The following is an 18,688-nucleotide window of genomic DNA, read 5'->3' on the forward strand; positions in this document are numbered from 1 at the left end:
TTTAAGAGAAGATGAAAAAGTTGCAAGTGGGAGGTGTACCAATGGATAAAGATGGAGCCAAAGGATTTGTAATCACACCTGCTAGGATTATTTTTCCCCTTTTATGTTAGCATAAGGGCCCTTTTACTAAGCAGTAGAGAATGGCACAGGGACTGTTTCCTGCGGCTAGCTGCAGCTAACCTGCAGGAATGGGAGGGGGGAAATAGGCCCTTTGCCGCGGGTACGATAACAAGGCTTTTCACTGCCCTGCGGAGTGATAAATGGCTTGTCCCCACAATGGATCTGCCATGAGTCTCCTCCCGGCCAGCAACCCCCTTCGCGATGGTGAGTCCAGCAGTCCCCCCCCTTCCTATTGCGGGAACAACAGCCCCCCCACCCTCGCTCTCGATTGCAGGTCAAAACTGGTAAAAAGAAGCCAACTCCCCTGGGTCGGCCTCTTTGCGCCTCCTGGGGTGGGCCTACCAGCCTCTTAGAAGCTTCGTGGAAGAAGAGGCAACATTGCACGCAGGGCTGCTCTGGGACTTCTGTCTGATGTAACTTCTGGTGAAACCGGTTTCACCGGAAGTTACGTCCGAAAGACAAACTCGGCTGGAAAAATAATAATAATAGCTTTATTTATATCCTGTCATCGCATCGATGTCCACGCACTTCCGGGTGCCCTTGAGCTGTGGCCGCCGGTTTAGTGTGCTGCAGCTCGCAAAGTTTGTGAGATACTGTCTTAGACACATATTATGGACTATATTTCACAGTTCTGTTTGCATTTTAGCTAAGGAGCTCTCTTATAGGTGCGCTTGGTGAGACATATGCAGTTGGTCAGTGCAAATCGCAAGCATTTTCAGTAGTGGCCTTGGAACTGTGGAACAATTGCCTGATTCTTTGCATAAGGGTAAAGGGGGTTGGACTTGATAGACTGCTTTTTCTGTGTGCATTTACAATCAAAGAGGTTTACATATTTTAGACGGGTATTTATTTTGTACCTAGGGCAATGAAATGTTAAGTGACTTGCTCAGAGTCACAAAGAGCTGCAGTAGAAATTGAACTCACAACCTCAGGGTGCTGAGGCAGCTGCTGTAACCACTAGACTACTCCTCCACCCATAAAGAATGAACTGTAATTTATTCTGTTTTCAAGGTAGGGAAGATGAGTAGGTTGACTTCTATTTCTGCTGCTAGATTATGGGAATGGGTTGAGGGCATATGAGTTGTTTTTTTATTGTTGTTAATATTGTAAACAGCTTAGATATTCTCTTCAGGAGAAAAGCAATATTTTAATCTAAATGCATGCCACGTGTGGTGTTTTAATAGAGAAAGCAAGTTGACTAGGGGATCACTGACATTTACTGGGACAAGTACATTGGATCTTGAAGAGAGAGTAGGCTGAACAGAGCAGATGTTCTTTATCAGCCTTCCTTTTTCTCTGTTTCTGTGTTTAGCTCTTTATGCTTTTGTATTCTATGTGTATTAGTGTTTTTAAAAGAAAGCTATTTCACTATGCAAACAATACAATGTCTCACGTAAGGTATCTATTTTAAATCAGTTAAATTATTTTTGTATTTTTTTTTTTAGTCAAAAATTATTATCCCCACTCCCCCCCCCTTTTTTTTTTTTTTTTTACAAAACCGCAGAAATAGTTTTTAGTACAGGCCAGCACACTAAATGCTCTACGCCAGGGGTGTCCAACCTTGGAACCTCGCCAGGTTGAGTTTTCAGGATTTCCCAAATGAATAGGCATGAGATCTATTTGCATGCAATGGAAGCGGTGAATGCAAATAGATCTCATGCAAATTCATTGGGGGAATCCTAAAAATCTGACTGGATCGCGGCCCTTGAGGACCAGTGCTGGACAACCCTGCTCTGTGCTGAACCCGGCACTCATAAAGTTCCTATGAGTGTCAGGAGCAGCGCATAGCATTCAGCATGCTGTCGTGCACTAAACACGGCTTCCACAGTTTTGTAAAAGGGGAGATATATTAAGCTACATCACTACAGTGCATTTTGATTTCAGGATAAGCAGTTGTGAGAAACTTTTGTAGTCGCATGACAAGTGTCATCATCTGGAAGTTGGACATCTATACTGTTCCAGGTGCTGCGTCCTACCAGTTTATACCAGCCTGCATATTCTTAGAGCTAATTAGCAGTTTAGCTGGAATGCATGTTTAATTTTATTAGCCCCTCTAAAAAAGAAACTAGAATTTTTGTGGCCTACTATGACAGAAGTGCCTTCTGCTTATTGTAGAAATTACTTTTCCTTGAACAGAAGAGTAAGTTAGAAAAGATATATTTTAACTCTTTCTTTTCCCATTCTCTCAGCCTTTCAGGTACTCAAAGGCCTTGCTTCTATAAAATCTGCCTAAAGTTAGGCACAGATATCGGCACTGATTCTATAAAACTTAGGCACCCATTATAGAATCACGCTCAGTGTTACCTAAGCATACTTAGGCAGCGCTCGGTATCCTAACGTTAATTTGTCCCAATTTAAGCCAAGGTTTTCTATGCCTAAAGTTAGGCACCGATATCGGAGCCTAACATGCCCATGATCTGCCCACTAGCCACACCCACTTTTAGTGTAGGCGCTTTGGGCTAGGCGCCTACTTTTTTTTTAGAATCATGATTTTCAAGTTAGGCATCTAATTTTTTGATTAAAGCCAATTGTGAGGTGTTGAGTGCCAATATCAGTTAAAATTGATCAGTTAAAATTGGCACCCAATGTTAGGCAGACTTTATAGAATTGGGATTTAAAAAAAAACAAAAACCCAACCTCCTATAGTGTTCAGTAAATGTTGTGATTTCTATATCAACATGGCCTGGACTTTCAAAACAAATACAGTGGTGCCTCGCATAACGGACGCCTCGCACAGGTCTTGCTTCCCACAACGAACTTCGTTTCACACAACGAAGTCGCCCGAGCTGCATCGCTTAACTGCCCTCTCTCCGCCTGGCTCCCTGTGCAGTGGCGCTACATATTTTAAACCCCCCTGCTGCCGCTGCTGCATATTTTTAAGCCTCTGCCGCCACCGCATATTTTTAAACCTCCCCCCGCCGCCACATATTTTTTTAAAAAAGCCACCACTGCTGCAACTTTAATCTCACCCGCTCACTCGAACTGGTGGTCTAGCAAATTTCCCAGCCAGAAGCGCAGACAGAGATCAAGAGCAAGCCTTCTGTGCTACTGCCTGGGCCTGCGCTGATCTCTGAATGGTTGCAGTCAGCTCTCGCGGGACTCACAAGAACTAACTGCAGCCAGCTCTCGCGGGACTCACAAGAACTAACTGCAGCCATTCGGAGATCGGCATGGGCCCACACAGGCGTGCAGAGGAATTGCTCCTGATCTCTGCGCTTCTGGCCTGTACGCCACTGGCTGGGAAAGATGGGAGGAATTAAAAAAGGTACTGGGGAGTATGTGGGGGGTGATTATAATACACAGCAAGGATCAACAAAACCCCTGTCTCCCCTCCCCTTCACATATATCCCCTCTATATCATGCTAACAGCTCTAACAAGATAAATTTATCTTTTTTTATGTCATCTTAGCATATTTTATGCTACAGAACGAATTATTTTTTTTAACATGTATTGTTATGGGAAAACGCGTTTCACATAACGAACTTTTCGCATAACAAACTTGCTCCTGGAACGAATTAAGTTCGTTGTGTGAGGCACCACTGTACTTTATGTTTATTTGTGTTTCATCAATCATACAAATAACATGAACAAAACAAGCATTTTAATGATGGAAAAAAATATGCATGTTGTGGTGTATTTTGTTTTGGTTTTTAATTCTGATGTAAAGTATTTTGTTTTGGTTTTAAGATTTTGAGAATATGGAAGGATGAAGATGTTAATTTGGAGAAAGTATTTAAAGCCACGGTAAGTTTTTTTGGGGGGGATGTCTGCACTCACTTCAGAATAACTGATAGGTAGTGTTGGAGGCGGAGGATCACATTTGATTTGACAACGGCGACAACATTGAATTTATACTGCACAGAAGAAAGGCCCGGCAATCTACTTCTATATTCTGCCATGAAAACTTGATGATGTCTATCGAGTCACTAGGACTTGAACATGAGTCGATGGCACCTAACACAACACGCAAGGTGATAATGCCAGTTTTCAGTGCCAGTTAAGCCTATCAATTAATTAGGCGCTTACATTGGCTAAGCATGCTTTTTTAGTTGCCTAATTTAGGTGGGATTTATAGAATTTGAGGACTTTATAGCATCATGGTTGGAGACTGCAGCAGTGTTAGATTACTGGTCATAGCAATAAAGTCATTGTAGATTTCTTCTCCATTGAATGGTGTTATAATTATTGGGGAGAGAAAAGCCAGAGAAGGGAGAACAATCCAGATAAAAGAGTTGTGAGGAAAGATGTCAACCGTACAGCAATGGACAACCAAAGCAAACTTTATTTTGTCAGCAGCATAGACTCGACACCGACAGTGTTTCGGCAGTTCTGCCTTTGTCAAACATAAAAACATGATGGCAGATAAAGGCCAAATGGCCCATCCAGTCTGCCCATCCACAGTAACCATTATCTCTTTCTCTCTCTGAGAGATCCCACGTGCCTATCCCAGGCCCTTTTGAATTCAGACACAGTCTCTGTCTCCATCACCTCTTTTGGGGAAAAAAATATCCATATGTACACACATATCAAACACCATAAGAAATGCTTGATGTGTGTATATGGATATTTATTTTCATAAAAGCATTTGCTATGGTGTTTGATATGTGTGTACATGTATATTGATTGGTTTTGTTTTAAGGTTCTTTTGTGATACATTAGACTATTGACAAAAGACAGAATTGCCAAAACACTAACGGTGTTGAGTCTATGCTGCTGACAAAATAAAGTTTGCTTTGGATTTCCCACTGCTGTATGGTTGACATCTTTTCCTCACGATTCTTGTATCTGGGTTATAATTATTGAACATTATGTCAGGGCAGGGAAAAAAATAACATTTTTTTTTTTTCTCCAAGCTGTCAGAAGATGTGTATCGGCTACATTCATGTCCTAACATGGAACCGTTGGTAGTTTTCAAGACAGGAGCTGTCCAATACCTTGATGCATTACTGGCTGCACCACAACAGGAAATCGAAGCCGTTATTGCAGAAGAGGAAGTTATTCGGTGAGTTAATAGCACGTGAAGAGAACATAAGAATAGCCTTATTGGATCAGACCAATGGTCCATCAAGACCAGTACCCATTCTCACGGTGGCCAATCCAGGTCACTAGTACCTGGCCAAAATCCAACATTCCATAAAGAATCTCAAAGAATAGCAAGATTCCAGAATCCCAGAGAGTAACAAGATTCTAGAATCCCAAGGGGTAGCAACATTCTATGGTACCGATCCAGGGCAAGCAGAGGGAGAAATTGTGCACTGTGTATGATTTATTTCCATGTTAGGGAACATCTAAATCCTGTTCTCAAACTTTTGTGTATTTTATGGCATCCATAGAAGGCTCACTGGCCTCTGAAAAAAATAGACTTGTTTATTCTTGTTACTTCTAGAGATTCTGCCAGGTATCCGTGGTTAATCTATCTTAGTATTTATATACCACTTATGGCCTATAATAAAATTTGGCCCGCCAGACAATTACAAATTTGCGCTTAAGCTGGCCCCACTGATGCGTTGCACCTCGCAGCCACCACGCTTTGCTCCGACAAGATGTCCTTCACTGCGGGTGCTGGGGCAGCGACTGTGAATGATTACACTTTCTACTGCTGCCGGCGTAATCACCGCTGCCACTGCTCTTCACAAGAACCTTCCTCTACCTTCGCCTGGTCCTCCCGGCTGCCATCGCAGCCTGGTCCTCCCAGCTGCCTGCACCCTGGTTCTCCTGGCTGCCATCGCCGCTCAGGTCTGCCTGGTCCTCCCAGCTACCTGCACCCGGCTACTGTCGCCGCTCAGGTCCGCCTGGTCCACCCAGCTGCTGGCACCGCTCGTATTCCTGGTCCCCCCCGGCGCCTCTGCCTTCGCTTTTGGTCCTCCCAGCTGCCTGCACCCAAAGATTTGCATCTGCTTTTGCTGGCAAGCAAGTTATCAGAAGACAACCAGAGCCTGGGACCAACATGATTTGAATAATGACCAGAACAACAAAAGGTAGAAAAAATAATTTTATTTTCTGTTTTGTGATTTACAATATGTTGGATTTGAAATGTGTGTATCCTGCCAGAGCTGGTGTTATATAGCAAGCGTGAACTAGGACCTAAAAGAGAGAGGAAAAGTCTTTCTTTTTTTAAAAAAATTTTGTTTACATCACAGAGCCGGCGTGGGGTTGGAGAGGTTATAATCCTAGACTTCTACTAAGACTAAGGGGTCCTTTTATTATAAGTTGCGCATTTAGCGTGCGCTAAATCGGTTAGCGTGCCTTAATAAAAGGACTCTTTAGTATCTTAATAAAAAAATTTGGCCCGCGACTTAGCCTATGTTTTAGATTTCGGCCCCTTATGTGATTGAGTTTGACACCCCTGCTCTACACAATGAACAGACACATCATCACCAACCAGCTTCCATATAACTAGTATAGCACAGGCCTAACATCAGTCCTTGAACAAAGAAAACATCTACAGAAAAGTCTTCCTCAATTAAAAATAAATCAATCAATCTCATGAAAAGATTGAAACAAAAAGAAACCTAGCTAGACATATTATCAGGAGGACTTTTCAGTTGCTGTGGCGTTTGAGTTAAACATGAGGAATCTGTCTGAACCATCAAGATAAGTGGAAGCATTATTAAGCTGTATAAATTCAGTTCTCATGGCATCCTGAAGTTAAATAGTGATGCACAAGCTGGATATGATATACTCGTAAAGGTCCCCTTCTTGCTCCCCTGTTTTCATCTAGTGTTTTTCTGTCAGTGTGTGTGTGTTTATTTTTTTATGAACCATGAGAGGAAAAATTGCAAAATAACTGTCTTCCAAATTGTAGGTGGACAGAGGTGTGCCTGGAAGCTGAACTGACTGTGTTAGTGTTAATAACAGAAAAGGTAGGTTGTATGAACAAAAACATTAGACCAAAGAGCTTTATCATTTACTCTGATATCGATCAAATAACACTGGTTTGTCATTCTCTGTTAAAAATTGAATGGTTGTGTGTCCTTTTTATTTAGGATGGAGAATACCGTGTTTATGTACAGAAGTTAAACCCAAGCGTTCTCCTGAAATTTAAACTCAAATCAGAAGTGGAGAGGTCTACTCCCTTGAACTTCACTGCATCATTGAAAAATAAGATTGTCACACTTCAAGCTCTGTGTAAGTTAAGAGTTCTGAGGAGAGACGATTTCTTGCCTGGTTGCAGTGTCTGTCCGTTGGAATTAACTTTGCAAATACAAAAAAAGAGTTTTAAAAAAATCTTAAATTCTCTCCAGTTTTTATGTGGTACTGTTAGGCTCTGTAACTATCTGAATCAGACAGTTAAGACTTAAAAAGTCTTCACCGCTGGACTGCTATTGAAGTTACTGTACCGTCACAATTGAACAAATGCCTTCACTGAATTTATCAGACCCTATGACACTGCCAATCATGAGAAAGCACTCCGTCTTTCTTGGTTAGTTCATTAACGATGCCAAGTGATTGTGCATATAGCACATATTATAAAGCTGAACTATCCACTGGTAGTGACCCTGTTTCTTTCTCTCTCTCTCGCACACAAACAGTATTTGCACATTAAACTATGTGCTCCAATCTCTGCCTTGCAGAGGTTCCTCAGAATTCTCTTACCTGGAAAATTGCCCCAGGAAAAAAAATACTCTTGTCATTTATATGTGTTTTTTTCTGCAAGTACTTCAATCAAAATGTCATGTGTAGTTGCAGGCCCTGCTCTAACCCAGCCTCCAGGAACACTTAAGAACATAAGAATAGCCTTACTGGGTCAGACCAATGGTCCATCAAGCCCAGTAGCTCATTTTCACAGTGGCCAATCCAGTTCACTAGTACCTGGCCAAACTCAAGGAGTAGCAATATTCCATTCTACCAAAACAGGGCAAGCACTGTGTGGCAAAGTGGAACAAGAGGCAACTCAGTTCTGCAGGCACAGTGGAGCCTTTGTGTGGAATGCCTTGAAAATCAATTTCCTCACTAGCATCACCTTTACACCTCTGACTTATCCTCCTTTCACCTAAACTGTGCATCATCATGATGTTTTTCCTAGCTGTTCCACTTTTTTTCTTGTTAATTTTATTAAGGATTTATAAAGTGCCCAGCATTAGAGAGAAATATAGCCATCACATTTTGAAAAAAAAATTATTTGTTTTAAACATAGTTTTATGTATAGAGAACAGGTACAACATTTTGTTCAAACGGTGTTCACATTTCTACAATAGAGTAACAGACCTTATCACCCCTCCCCATTTACCCCCCACAGATATGAACCCCCTATTATATTCTAGGAAAAGGAGTGATCAAACATGGAGGGCTTGCACCTTTTTTTATAGCCCTGCAAGATACTAAACTAGTAGTATTTATAACATTAAGTAATAATTCCTCCCTCCTCCAAGGGAAACCCTATACTTTTTGGTTTTTAAATAGAGCACACCCCTAGAAAGATCTAGAGTCTTCCCCCCCCAAAAAAATATTGTTGCTATCATATTTTGAGCTCAGGAGGTTAAAAATGGAATCTATAAATCTCAAATTTGTATATGTTCTAGATTTTTGCTCTGTGACAAGACAATGTATAACATTGAGAACAACATTACCAATTCTCATTAAGACGCTACATTTCTCCTCAGAGAGCTAGGCTTGTGGGCCTCTCCTTGACAGGAGCTTGCCCTAAATATCACTACTTATCTGCCACAATAGGGTATATGTTCTGGTCTTGTTCTTTTAATGAACGCTTTTTGGAAGAAGTTGCTCTTTTTTTTATATTTCATCTCTTTGTAACTGAGGAATAAAGTTTGGACTCTCTAATTTTGTTTGATAACTGTATCTTGCAATCTCCTACCCTGAGAGGTTTTTGCCTCTTTCCGAGGCGGGTAGTTCTTTTGAGAAAGAAGGTGATTTTGTTACATTGGCTTGACTATGAACGACCTCCATCAATACAGCAATGGGGGTTGCAGGTTTCTTTGTAAAAGTCTGAGATTTGGATTCTCTACCTGGAAGAGAATTTTTTAGTGTTGAAACATTTTTTATTGAAGACAACCAAACTTCCATACACAGGACATAGCATAACAGGCTCATAATAAAGACCACAATAACCATGAATACAGCCAGGCTTCAATACAGAGCATATTCCCCCCCCCAAAAAAAAAAAAAAAAATCCGCTTTCCCACCACCCCTGCCTGCTGCCTTAAGGATAATATTGCTGTAATCCAAAAGTACTTTAAAAAAAAAAAAAAAAAAAAGGTAAATTATGAGCCAGTGACCTTGTTTCTTATAATCCCCAGTCCCCATACTCAAATAATAAAACAATATCCGATCCTATAGCTGTAATGCTCAGTAACAAGACCAAAATGATCGGCACGCTAGGCAGAGGGAACACCCCCATTCCAACCCACCTTCACCACTGGAAGAAAGTTTAAACAAATTTGGAGAGCATTTTGAGACTCCCTTACTCTGAGAATACATTTAACATGGTTCTCCATTATGGTATTTATCTACCTGTATTGAGAGTCATCTTGTACTTTTCTATTGGGAGGACAGAAGGGTGGTTGAAAGATATGCTTGGCATTGTAGGCATTGATGGGTCAGATCAATGGTTCCAGTAGTCCATTCTCACGGTGGCTGATCCAGGTCACTAGTACCTGGCCAAAACCCAAAGAGTAACAACATTCCATGCTACTGATCCGGAGCAAGCAGAGACTGCCCCCATGTCTTAATAACAGACTATGGACTTTACATAAGAACAAAAGAATTGCTGCTGCTAGGTCAGACCAGTGGTCCATCGTGCCCAGCAGTCCACTCACGTGGCAGCCCTTAGGTTAAAACCAGTGCCCTAACTGAGACTAGCTTTACCTGTGTACGTTCTGGTTCAGCAGGAACTTGTCTAACTTTATCTTGAATCCCTGGAGGGTGTTTTCCCCTATAACAGGCTCCGGAAGAGCGTTCCAGCTTTCCACCACTCTCTGGGTGAAGAAGAACTTTCTTACGTTTGTATGGAATATATCCCCTTTTAACTTTACAGAGTGCCCTCTCGTTCTCTCTACCTTGGAGAGGGTGAACAACCTGTCTCTATCTACTAAGTCTGTTCCCTTCATTATCTTGAATGTTTCAAATCATGCCCCCCTCTCCGCCTCCTCTTTTCAAGGGAGAAGAGGCCCAGTTTCTCTAATCTCCCACTGATGGCTTCATCGACTTGTCAACTAGTACTCCCAGGTCTCTTTCCTGGGGGGTCTCTCCGAGTACCGCACCACACATCCTGTATTCGTGTATAAGATTTTTGTTACTGACATGCATCACCTTACACTTATCCGCGTTGAACCTCATTTGCCCTGTCGAAGCCCATTTCTCAAGCATGTTTATGTCACGTTGCAGGTCTTCACCTTAATATATTGAAAGAACAGCTTGAAGTTTTTCACCTCCTTGGCTATTTTTTCCTCATAGTCTCTTTTGGCCCTTCTTATCGCCTTGTTGTTTGTGCTTTTTCTAGTTTTTGTCCAAATCTTTCTTAAAACCAGCTATGCTATCTGCTTGTAACACAACTGCTGGCAATGTGTTCCAGAGCTTAACTATTCCTTTCCTACTTTTAAAAAATTGATTTTTCAAACACCTTACAGCTATCCCTATCCATGAGAAATGGCTATCATTAGTTGTGTCTTTTCTCATTTGCACAGATTCTGATGGTAGTATTTATAAGAGCCTGGTATCTCTTCACGAGCCTGGCACAGAGGAAGAAATGGTTCTGTCCAAGTCGCTGCTTCTCAAGCTCCCAGTGTCCGGCACTGCTCTGAAGAGGGCTGCCCTGGCTATCCTTGATGATACCCACATAGCAGTACTGGCTACTTTGCCATCCCAGAATAATGATGCAAGAGGTAAATTGTTTGCTTTTTTAATCATAATTGCATTCTAACAAAAATAATTTCACTGTAACTACATATTTTGACTGCTGCTTAATCTCAATGCTCCAAATATCTCTCAAACTTGATTTTCAAAACTCTCCATTTTTCTAACCATACAAGTCCTAGTCCAAATTCTACTTGTTTCATTTCGGACAGTTTTGCTTCTTGTTTCTCTAATTTTTCTTTCATTTGAGCAATGTATACACCCTGTTGCTCAACTTTGGAAAAGACTGTCCCATCATAGCTGATAGTTAAAGTAGAAAAAGATAGTTTAAGATTAGCATCCATAACAGATATAGCTTGCCATTGTGCCTCCATGTCAATTTTTGAAAGTTTCTCCAATACTCCAAACTGTATGCTGGTCCCTCCCAAAGCACCTCTCACCTCAAACCCAGTGTGAGGCAGTTGGTCCTCTCCCTGCTCACCCGCTTCCAACAGGGCTTGAGCTGGGCTCCCTCCTAAGCCGGAAAGTGAAGATTCCATTCTAAGGAACAACGCTTCCAACTCTCCTTCCACCGAAGTACTTCTGGGTTGGAGCGGTATCATCCGCTGCTCAGGGCTCAGAGACGCCCTCTCCACATGCACGGGGTCTCCCGAAGAAACCAGGGTTCTCCCCGAAGTAAATAATGCAGACTTGCCTGCACGGGAGAACGCCTCCATAATCATCACCTGCTGCTAGGTTACTGGCACCGCTGAAGGGACAATGTGGGTTGCTCCTTTTTTTTCCCCCATGCCGTTTGGTAGGGGAAGGCTGTTCAGCAAAGTTGTTGCGGCTCGATATCAAAGCCTCCTCTCATGCGTCCGCTTCCAACGCCATCTTTGATCCCTCTCCCCCTGGAAAATGTAATCTTATTTAAAAAGTCACATCTTGTTGGACCTTGCTTCTGTTCCTTGTTCCTCGACCATGAAGACCTGCTGCTCCTTTACTCCTGTCAGATTTGAATGTTTGCTGCTAAATTACTTATAATCTGTTCCTGGAGGGTTGGAGGGTAATTTTAGTTAAATGAAGATGCTCATGCTCCACTGCTGTAAAAGAAAGATGAGCAAAGTTTATGATCTATAATAAAAATGGAAATGTTAACAGCTAAAATTACAGGAAAGCAGGAGCAGGTTCACAAGTTTGTGAAAGTTTGAGCAGGATGTTGGTGGAATGATTTGATTTAATATGGTGCATAGTATTCTCTCATTGCTTATATTTAAATCCCAGTTAAAGGCCTATTTATTTCGCAAAGCTTTTCCAGATTTAGTTATGAATTGATTTTTGGGATGTTTGGGAGGTATCTATGAACTGGGGACCTGGGAACCAGGTAGGAGACATAAATATTTAGTTTTTAAATAGTTTAATATGGCATTCTTTTGTATTTTTAAATTTTGAATTGTACTTCGCTTGTATGGCTCTCTTATCTTTTAAGCGGTTAAGCAAATTTAATAAAAACTTGAAACCCTCATGTATTGATTTTCTGATGTTCCCTCAGAATGCCTGTGTGTATGGAATATAAAATTTCAGACCCTACAGACATCTAAAGAGTTGCCACAGGGGACTAGTGGACAAGTAAGTTGCGAAGGACCTTTTCAACGTTTGTTTTCTATAACTATAGTGATACATTTTTAAAGATACTTATACTGTGCTGTGCATGAAGATACTGTAACCACAGTTGTTATCAGCAGAGCTTAATTACTAATAGTATATGTTAAGGTGGAACACATTTGGATAAATATAACATTTGAATACTTAGGGGCATATTTATTACGTTTAAGTTTAACATTGGTGAAATCAGTTTTCTAAAAAAAATTAGCTTGTTCATTTGTGTGCACATGGCCCTTTCTCCAAGTCTCTCTTTTACTGCCCTCCCCATCTTCCGCCTACCCAAAATGGTTTTGGATGATAAAGTGGACCAGCTGTGTGGAAGCTTCGGTCCATTAGAGCATATTTTGATGCACCATCATTTACAATCCTGGTACAGTCCCTCATATTGAGCCAATTGGATTACTGCAACATCGCCTATCTGGCAATTTCCCAGAAGAATATGCAGCGATTGCAACTGATCCAGAATGCAGCAGTCAGGCTGATCTTCAGGTTGAAGAAGTTTGATCACATAACTCCCTCCTACCGACTCCTGCATTGGTTGCCAATGGAGGCGCGTATGAAGCTTAAGTTTGGCTGTTTTTGCTTCAAGGTTCTATTCGATCTAGCCCCCAAATACATAACCGACCTATTCTCCTTTTCAACCAATAGACATAAAAGAAGCTCAAACTTGAATTTGTTCCCCCCCCGGTTAGAGGATGTAAATTCAAAATTCATCACCAATATCTTCTCTCTTATCAAGCAGCATTATGGGGCAATGATCTGAAACAACTATTTACGCTTGCCAATGCATATAGGGAATTTAGGAGACAAATGAAAACATATCTGTTCCTAAAGTATATAGGAAACTGATTTGCACAATCTCTCTCTCAATACCAGCCCTCTAGAACTTTTAAACAATAGATATTAACTATGTCAATTCTATTCAATTTGTAACATTTTTCTATAATCATTGTAAACTGCATAGAACTTCACAGTCCTGCGGTATATAAACCATTATTATTATTATTATCATGACTCCTAGCAACCTTACTGAAGTACAGGGCTTTTAACAGCCATTGTGAAGTTATGCTTGTAGCCCTTGAATTCTGTAATGTACCAAACTGGCTTTATGAGCTAATGGATGTCTGCAGTGCTAGGGAGAGAACCTAGGTTCACATTCTTGGCCAAGACCCTGTTCCCCTGGCAGGTTGTGTCTAGAAATGCTCTAGAACAGGCTTACCCAAATTCATCCCTTATGGGTTAGGAACAGGCCAGATTTTGGGGATATCCCTAATGAATATATGCATGATGGAGGAGGGGCATGCAAATCTCTGTTATATTCAGATCGCTCTCATGCATGTTCACTAAGGATATTCTGAAGGTCTGGTCTGTTTGTGCAGATTTGTTGAAGTTCAGTCTGCAATGGTCAGGAAGTTCAATTGCTGTGCAGTGACAACCTCTAAAGTACAGGAGTTCTCAATCCAGTCCTTGGGATACTCGCAGCCAGTCAGTTTTTTCAGGATTCCCACAATGAATATATATGATGCACATTTACCTTCATTATCTCTGTGGCTCGCAAATTTATTTTATTTTATGAATATCCTGAAAACCAGACTGGATTGAGAAACACCGTTCTAGTGGAGCCAAAATTGTAGAGGTTCAGAAATTGCTTTATTGCGTGGCCTCTGACTAAAGATTGTTGTGTCCATGTCTGGGCTTAAAGTGGATTGGGAAGGGAAACAAAATAGAGGAAAATTCCCAGGTAACTGCGAATGAAGGCTCTTGATTGATCCCAGCTATGGTTCCAGTTAAGCTGCCCTGCCAAGAAAATCTCAGAAAGCTTGAATCACATAGGATCACTTTGAAGAATAATAAGAAACTGGAGGAACATTTAAATTGTGCTCTTGTGACTTGAGTTGCCAGCAGGGCTGTGAAATTGGAGTTAGAAGCAATTTGGGGCGGAGTTGGGAGTTGGTGAAAACTTACCAACTTTGACTTCAGCTTCAGAAATTAAAAAAAATATATATATTTGTCCTGGATCTAAAGTACTAGTAAACATAAGTTATATTTATCCAAAAAATTTAAAACCTAATATCAGGAGGAGTTGAAGGTTTGATGTACCAACTCCACAGCCCTGGTTACTAGTGTGGAAAAACTGATTTGTGTGCATGTTTTATCTATTCAGTGTTTTGGTGTGTTTGTTTTGTTGTTTTTTTCTTTTAGATGTCTGCGCATATGAAGTTCTGTGCTACTTTTTGTGACTTTTTTTAAGCCAGGGGCTGTCAACCCAGTGCTTGAGATACACCCAGCCAGACTGGTTTCCAAGATATCTACAATAAATATTTATGAGAGAGATTTGCATACAGCATAGCAGTACATGCAAATTTCTCTCATGCATATTCATTTTGGGTATCCCAAGGACTGGGTGGAGAACATCTGCTTTAAACTAGAATGATTACACTGAGAGAAGCACAACACTGTACGAGCAAGTTTGATCAGTCGCTCCTCAGAGAAGAATAAAATATAGATGCTCCAAGGCTCCTATGAGCTAAATCAGTGAGGCTCATAACATGAGGTATCAAAGGCAAATTTATAGAACTCTATGGCTTAGATTCACTAAACTCACCGATCGTGTCCTGACCAGTTTGCGATTGTTCCCCAACCCGCTTCACTAACCTTCTGCCCGATCAATCTCCCACCTGATCCGCCCATGCAAATGAGGGGAAATGGCATGCATAAGTAGGAAGCCATCGATTCACTAAGCAGAAGAAGAAACATTGATTGGGTTTGCCGATCCAAAATGAAGCGATTGCTGAGGACTAGTCACTTACTGTCCTTGCCGACTCTCCTGCTCTCTGCCGCCCTGAAATCTCAATATCGAGGTTCCAAAACAGCCATCAAAATAAAACTGTACATATGCATACGAACGCCCTTTTTATTCTGTAAAAAGCGCAGTGCGAGCCCGTGGTTTTAACCCGCAGTTCTAACCCATGGGTTTAAAGCGTGTTCTGTTCCATAATCTGGCTGCACAAAGCATGTTCGGTTCCATAATCTGGCTGCACAGATTGAAATGATTCCTTTAAAAATGTCCACTCGTAGGGCCAGCAAGTAAACTGCAGCCACCCTTCCCCCTTTATTTTTACCTCGCTTTTGCGAAGATCAAGCGCATGCACAAATCACATCTACAACCAACAAAGATAATCTGCGTATGTGTGTCGATTACTGTAGGGGGTGTGTCTTGATCATATCATTTGCATGAAGAATCTGTAGTGAATTGGTCGCTCAGCAAAACTCGGCCAAGAATCGCCTAACAACGATCCAGATCGGTGAGTTTAGTGAATCTAGGCTGATGTGAATTAAAATAGTCTTTGACGGATGTATCTAGGGCAGGGGTCCCCAAAGTCCCTCCTTGAAGGCTGAATCCAGTCGGGTTTTCAGGATTTCCCCAATGAATATGCATGAGATCTATGTGCATGCACTGCTTTCAATGCATATTCATTGGGGAAATCCTGAAAACACAACTGGATTCGGCCCTCAAGGAGGGACTTTGGGGACCCCTGATCTAGGGTATAAGGGAGGGGGGATGTGTTGGGGGGGAAACGATGTAAGTGATGAGTTGGTTTGGTTTGCTTGAATGTCTTGTTCACCGTTTCTCCTAATTATTTTGTAAAATCTTTGGAGTGGGGCGTTATAAAAGTCCAGACCTTCCCGTTCATAAATGTATGCTGGCATATTTTGTATTTATACGCATTGTTTATAGAATTCTGTGCAACAGATGGTTAAAAAGATATTCTCTTTTTTTTTCATTTTAACATGTAAAATGACCTTTTACATTTTTGTAGCTGTGGTGTTATGAAGGAAGACTTTTTGTGACACATGGGAAGATGTTGAAAGTAATCCCTTACCAGTGTGAAAGCTCTTCTTTGTCTGCTGCTCTTGGAAAACTCAAGGATGTCAGATCCTCAGGTAGGAGGTGGCTACTAAACTTTGTGTGATGGTAAGGTGATGTGTCAAATTTCTGAGGCCTATAGATGGCAGCATGATTGAAGCCTGCTGCAGGGATGACATGTTGTGATCTAGGGCCTCCAATGTGATTCTCAGGCCCAAATGTTTACCTGCGCCGGCTATGTTACTACTTATCACTTATAACGCTGAAAGGCGTACGCAGCACTGTACGTTTTGAGATTTATAGACGGTCCCTGCTCGGAAGAGCTTACAATCTAACATGACAAATAGGGTTGTGGATGCTGTACATTTTGACATTTAATAGACGGTCCCTGCTCGGAAGAGCTTACAATCTAACATGACAAATAGGGTTGTGGATGCTTTACATTTTGACATTTAATAGACGGTCCCTGCTCGAAAGAGCTTACAATCTAACATGACAAATAGGATTGTGGATGCTCTACATTTTGACATTTAATAGACGGTCCCTGCTCGAAAGAGCTTACAATCTAACATGACAAATAGGGCTGTGGATGCTGTACATGTTGACATTTAATAGACGGTTCCTTCTCAGAAGAGCTTACAATCTAATTTGGACAGACATGACCTATAGGGTTGGGGATGGAGGTGAGAGGAGTTAGGAGTCGAAAGCACTCTCAAAGAGGTGGGCTTTTAACTGGGCCTTGAACACTGCCTGAGATAGACCCGCCATAGGGATTCGAGTAGAAGGGATGGAGCCTGGAGTTGGCAGTTGAAGAGATGGGCGCAGATAAGAGGGACTTTCCATTTAACTCTGCAGCTGCTTCCAGGTAGAGAGTTTTCTGCCCTAATCATCATGGGAACTGCTGGAGATTGCTTCTTTGTACACCCTAATTTCACTCCGAGATTGGCAATCACTTTAGAGCAGTGTCTCTCAAACTGTGTGCCCCAAAGAGATTCCAGAATTTTTCTTTTATTTTTAAAAATTTCCTTCATAAGTATACACTAGAATAGATGACATGTATGTAGCTTACGCAAGAGTCTGTCAGTGTTATGAGAGTCTGTGTGCATAAGGATACAAACCACCCAGACAAGCATCATTCTTTGGTGTGATTGGTCCTTGAAAACTAATGGCAAGTAATTTTATTTTTATTTTTTATGCAGTAGTTATCCTAAAGAGCAAAAATGCAACCAAGGCTTTCTTATCTTTGCAAACTTGGATTTTCAGTTCTGACAGAAATTAAATTAATAAAAAAAAAGAGAGAGAGAACTGCAGATGGTGGATGATGAAATATGTGTTTGCTTGTCTATTATCAAGCCGTGTTTTGAGTTAATTTACACTCAAAAACAAGTACATTCATCGCATTGATTAGCAATACTTTAGTTTCAGCGCTGTTACCGTGTTTTCCCGAAAATAAGACCTAGCATGATTTTGGGGTAGGTCCTACTATAAGCCTTAGTCGCCGGCAGCAGCAGCGCTCCCCCCTGACCCATCTCTGAACCACGAGACAGAAATAAATACCTTATAACAAACCGACAGCGTCGGTAGCAATCTAGACAAGCTGCTTCGCGGTCTTCTATAGCCAGACCGTTCCTCTGCCGCGTTGCTGATGATGCTTTTCTTATGTACTTTGGTTTTTAATTAGTTCTTCTCCTGTGTTTTCTGCTATGTACTCTAGTCTTAATTCTATGTGAACCGAGTCGAGTTCTACTGGGAGATGGCCTGTTATATAAACCAAAGATTAGATTAAATTAGATTAGAGAGGGATAGAAACTGCAAGGGTTATGCTGCACAAGGGAGGGATAGAATCTGCAATAGATGGGAGGGAGGAATAGAAGCTGAAAGGGTTCTGCACAAGGGATGGGAGGGAGGGATAGAAAGATACTGCACAAGGGGATGGGTGAGAGGGGAGGAAAGATGCTGCACATATGGGGGAGAGAAAGGAAATAGGAAGAATTGGGGTGGAGGAGAGGAAGGGAGAGATGATCATTGTACATGAAGAAAAATAAGACCTACCCCGAAAATAAGACCTAGTGCCTTTTTTGGGCCCAAAATTAATATAAGACAGTTTATAACCATATATAATAAAAAAAAAGGGGTGGTTAAGGTGTCTGATCATTAGAATATGTAATCAGTGGCCCCCAAATCTTTTTAAAATTATTATAATTTCCTTGCTGTATAGCAAGCACTCTCCATTTTATAAATAT

At 41.4% G+C, this 18,688-nt stretch overlaps 1 protein-coding gene across 2 annotated transcripts in view; it reads left to right on the forward strand.

Annotated features, from left to right (window-relative positions):
• NOL11 (nucleolar protein 11) overlaps nt 1-18,688 on the forward strand; it is a 76,832-nt gene that overhangs the window by 1,809 nt on the left and 56,335 nt on the right. For both annotated transcript variants that reach the window (XM_033961489.1, XM_033961490.1), the window contains exons 3-9: nt 3,809-3,865; nt 4,975-5,123; nt 6,927-6,984; nt 7,108-7,249; nt 10,765-10,962; nt 12,465-12,541; nt 16,399-16,522. In XM_033961489.1, the coding sequence (XP_033817380.1) occupies nt 3,809-3,865; nt 4,975-5,123; nt 6,927-6,984; nt 7,108-7,249; nt 10,765-10,962; nt 12,465-12,541; nt 16,399-16,522 (805 nt within the window). The remainder of the gene's footprint in view (nt 1-3,808; nt 3,866-4,974; nt 5,124-6,926; nt 6,985-7,107; nt 7,250-10,764; nt 10,963-12,464; nt 12,542-16,398; nt 16,523-18,688) is intronic.

The sequence above is a fragment of the Geotrypetes seraphini genome, chromosome 10 (assembly GCF_902459505.1).
Source record: "Geotrypetes seraphini chromosome 10, aGeoSer1.1, whole genome shotgun sequence".
NCBI classification, from domain to species: Eukaryota; Metazoa; Chordata; class Amphibia; order Gymnophiona; family Dermophiidae; genus Geotrypetes; species Geotrypetes seraphini.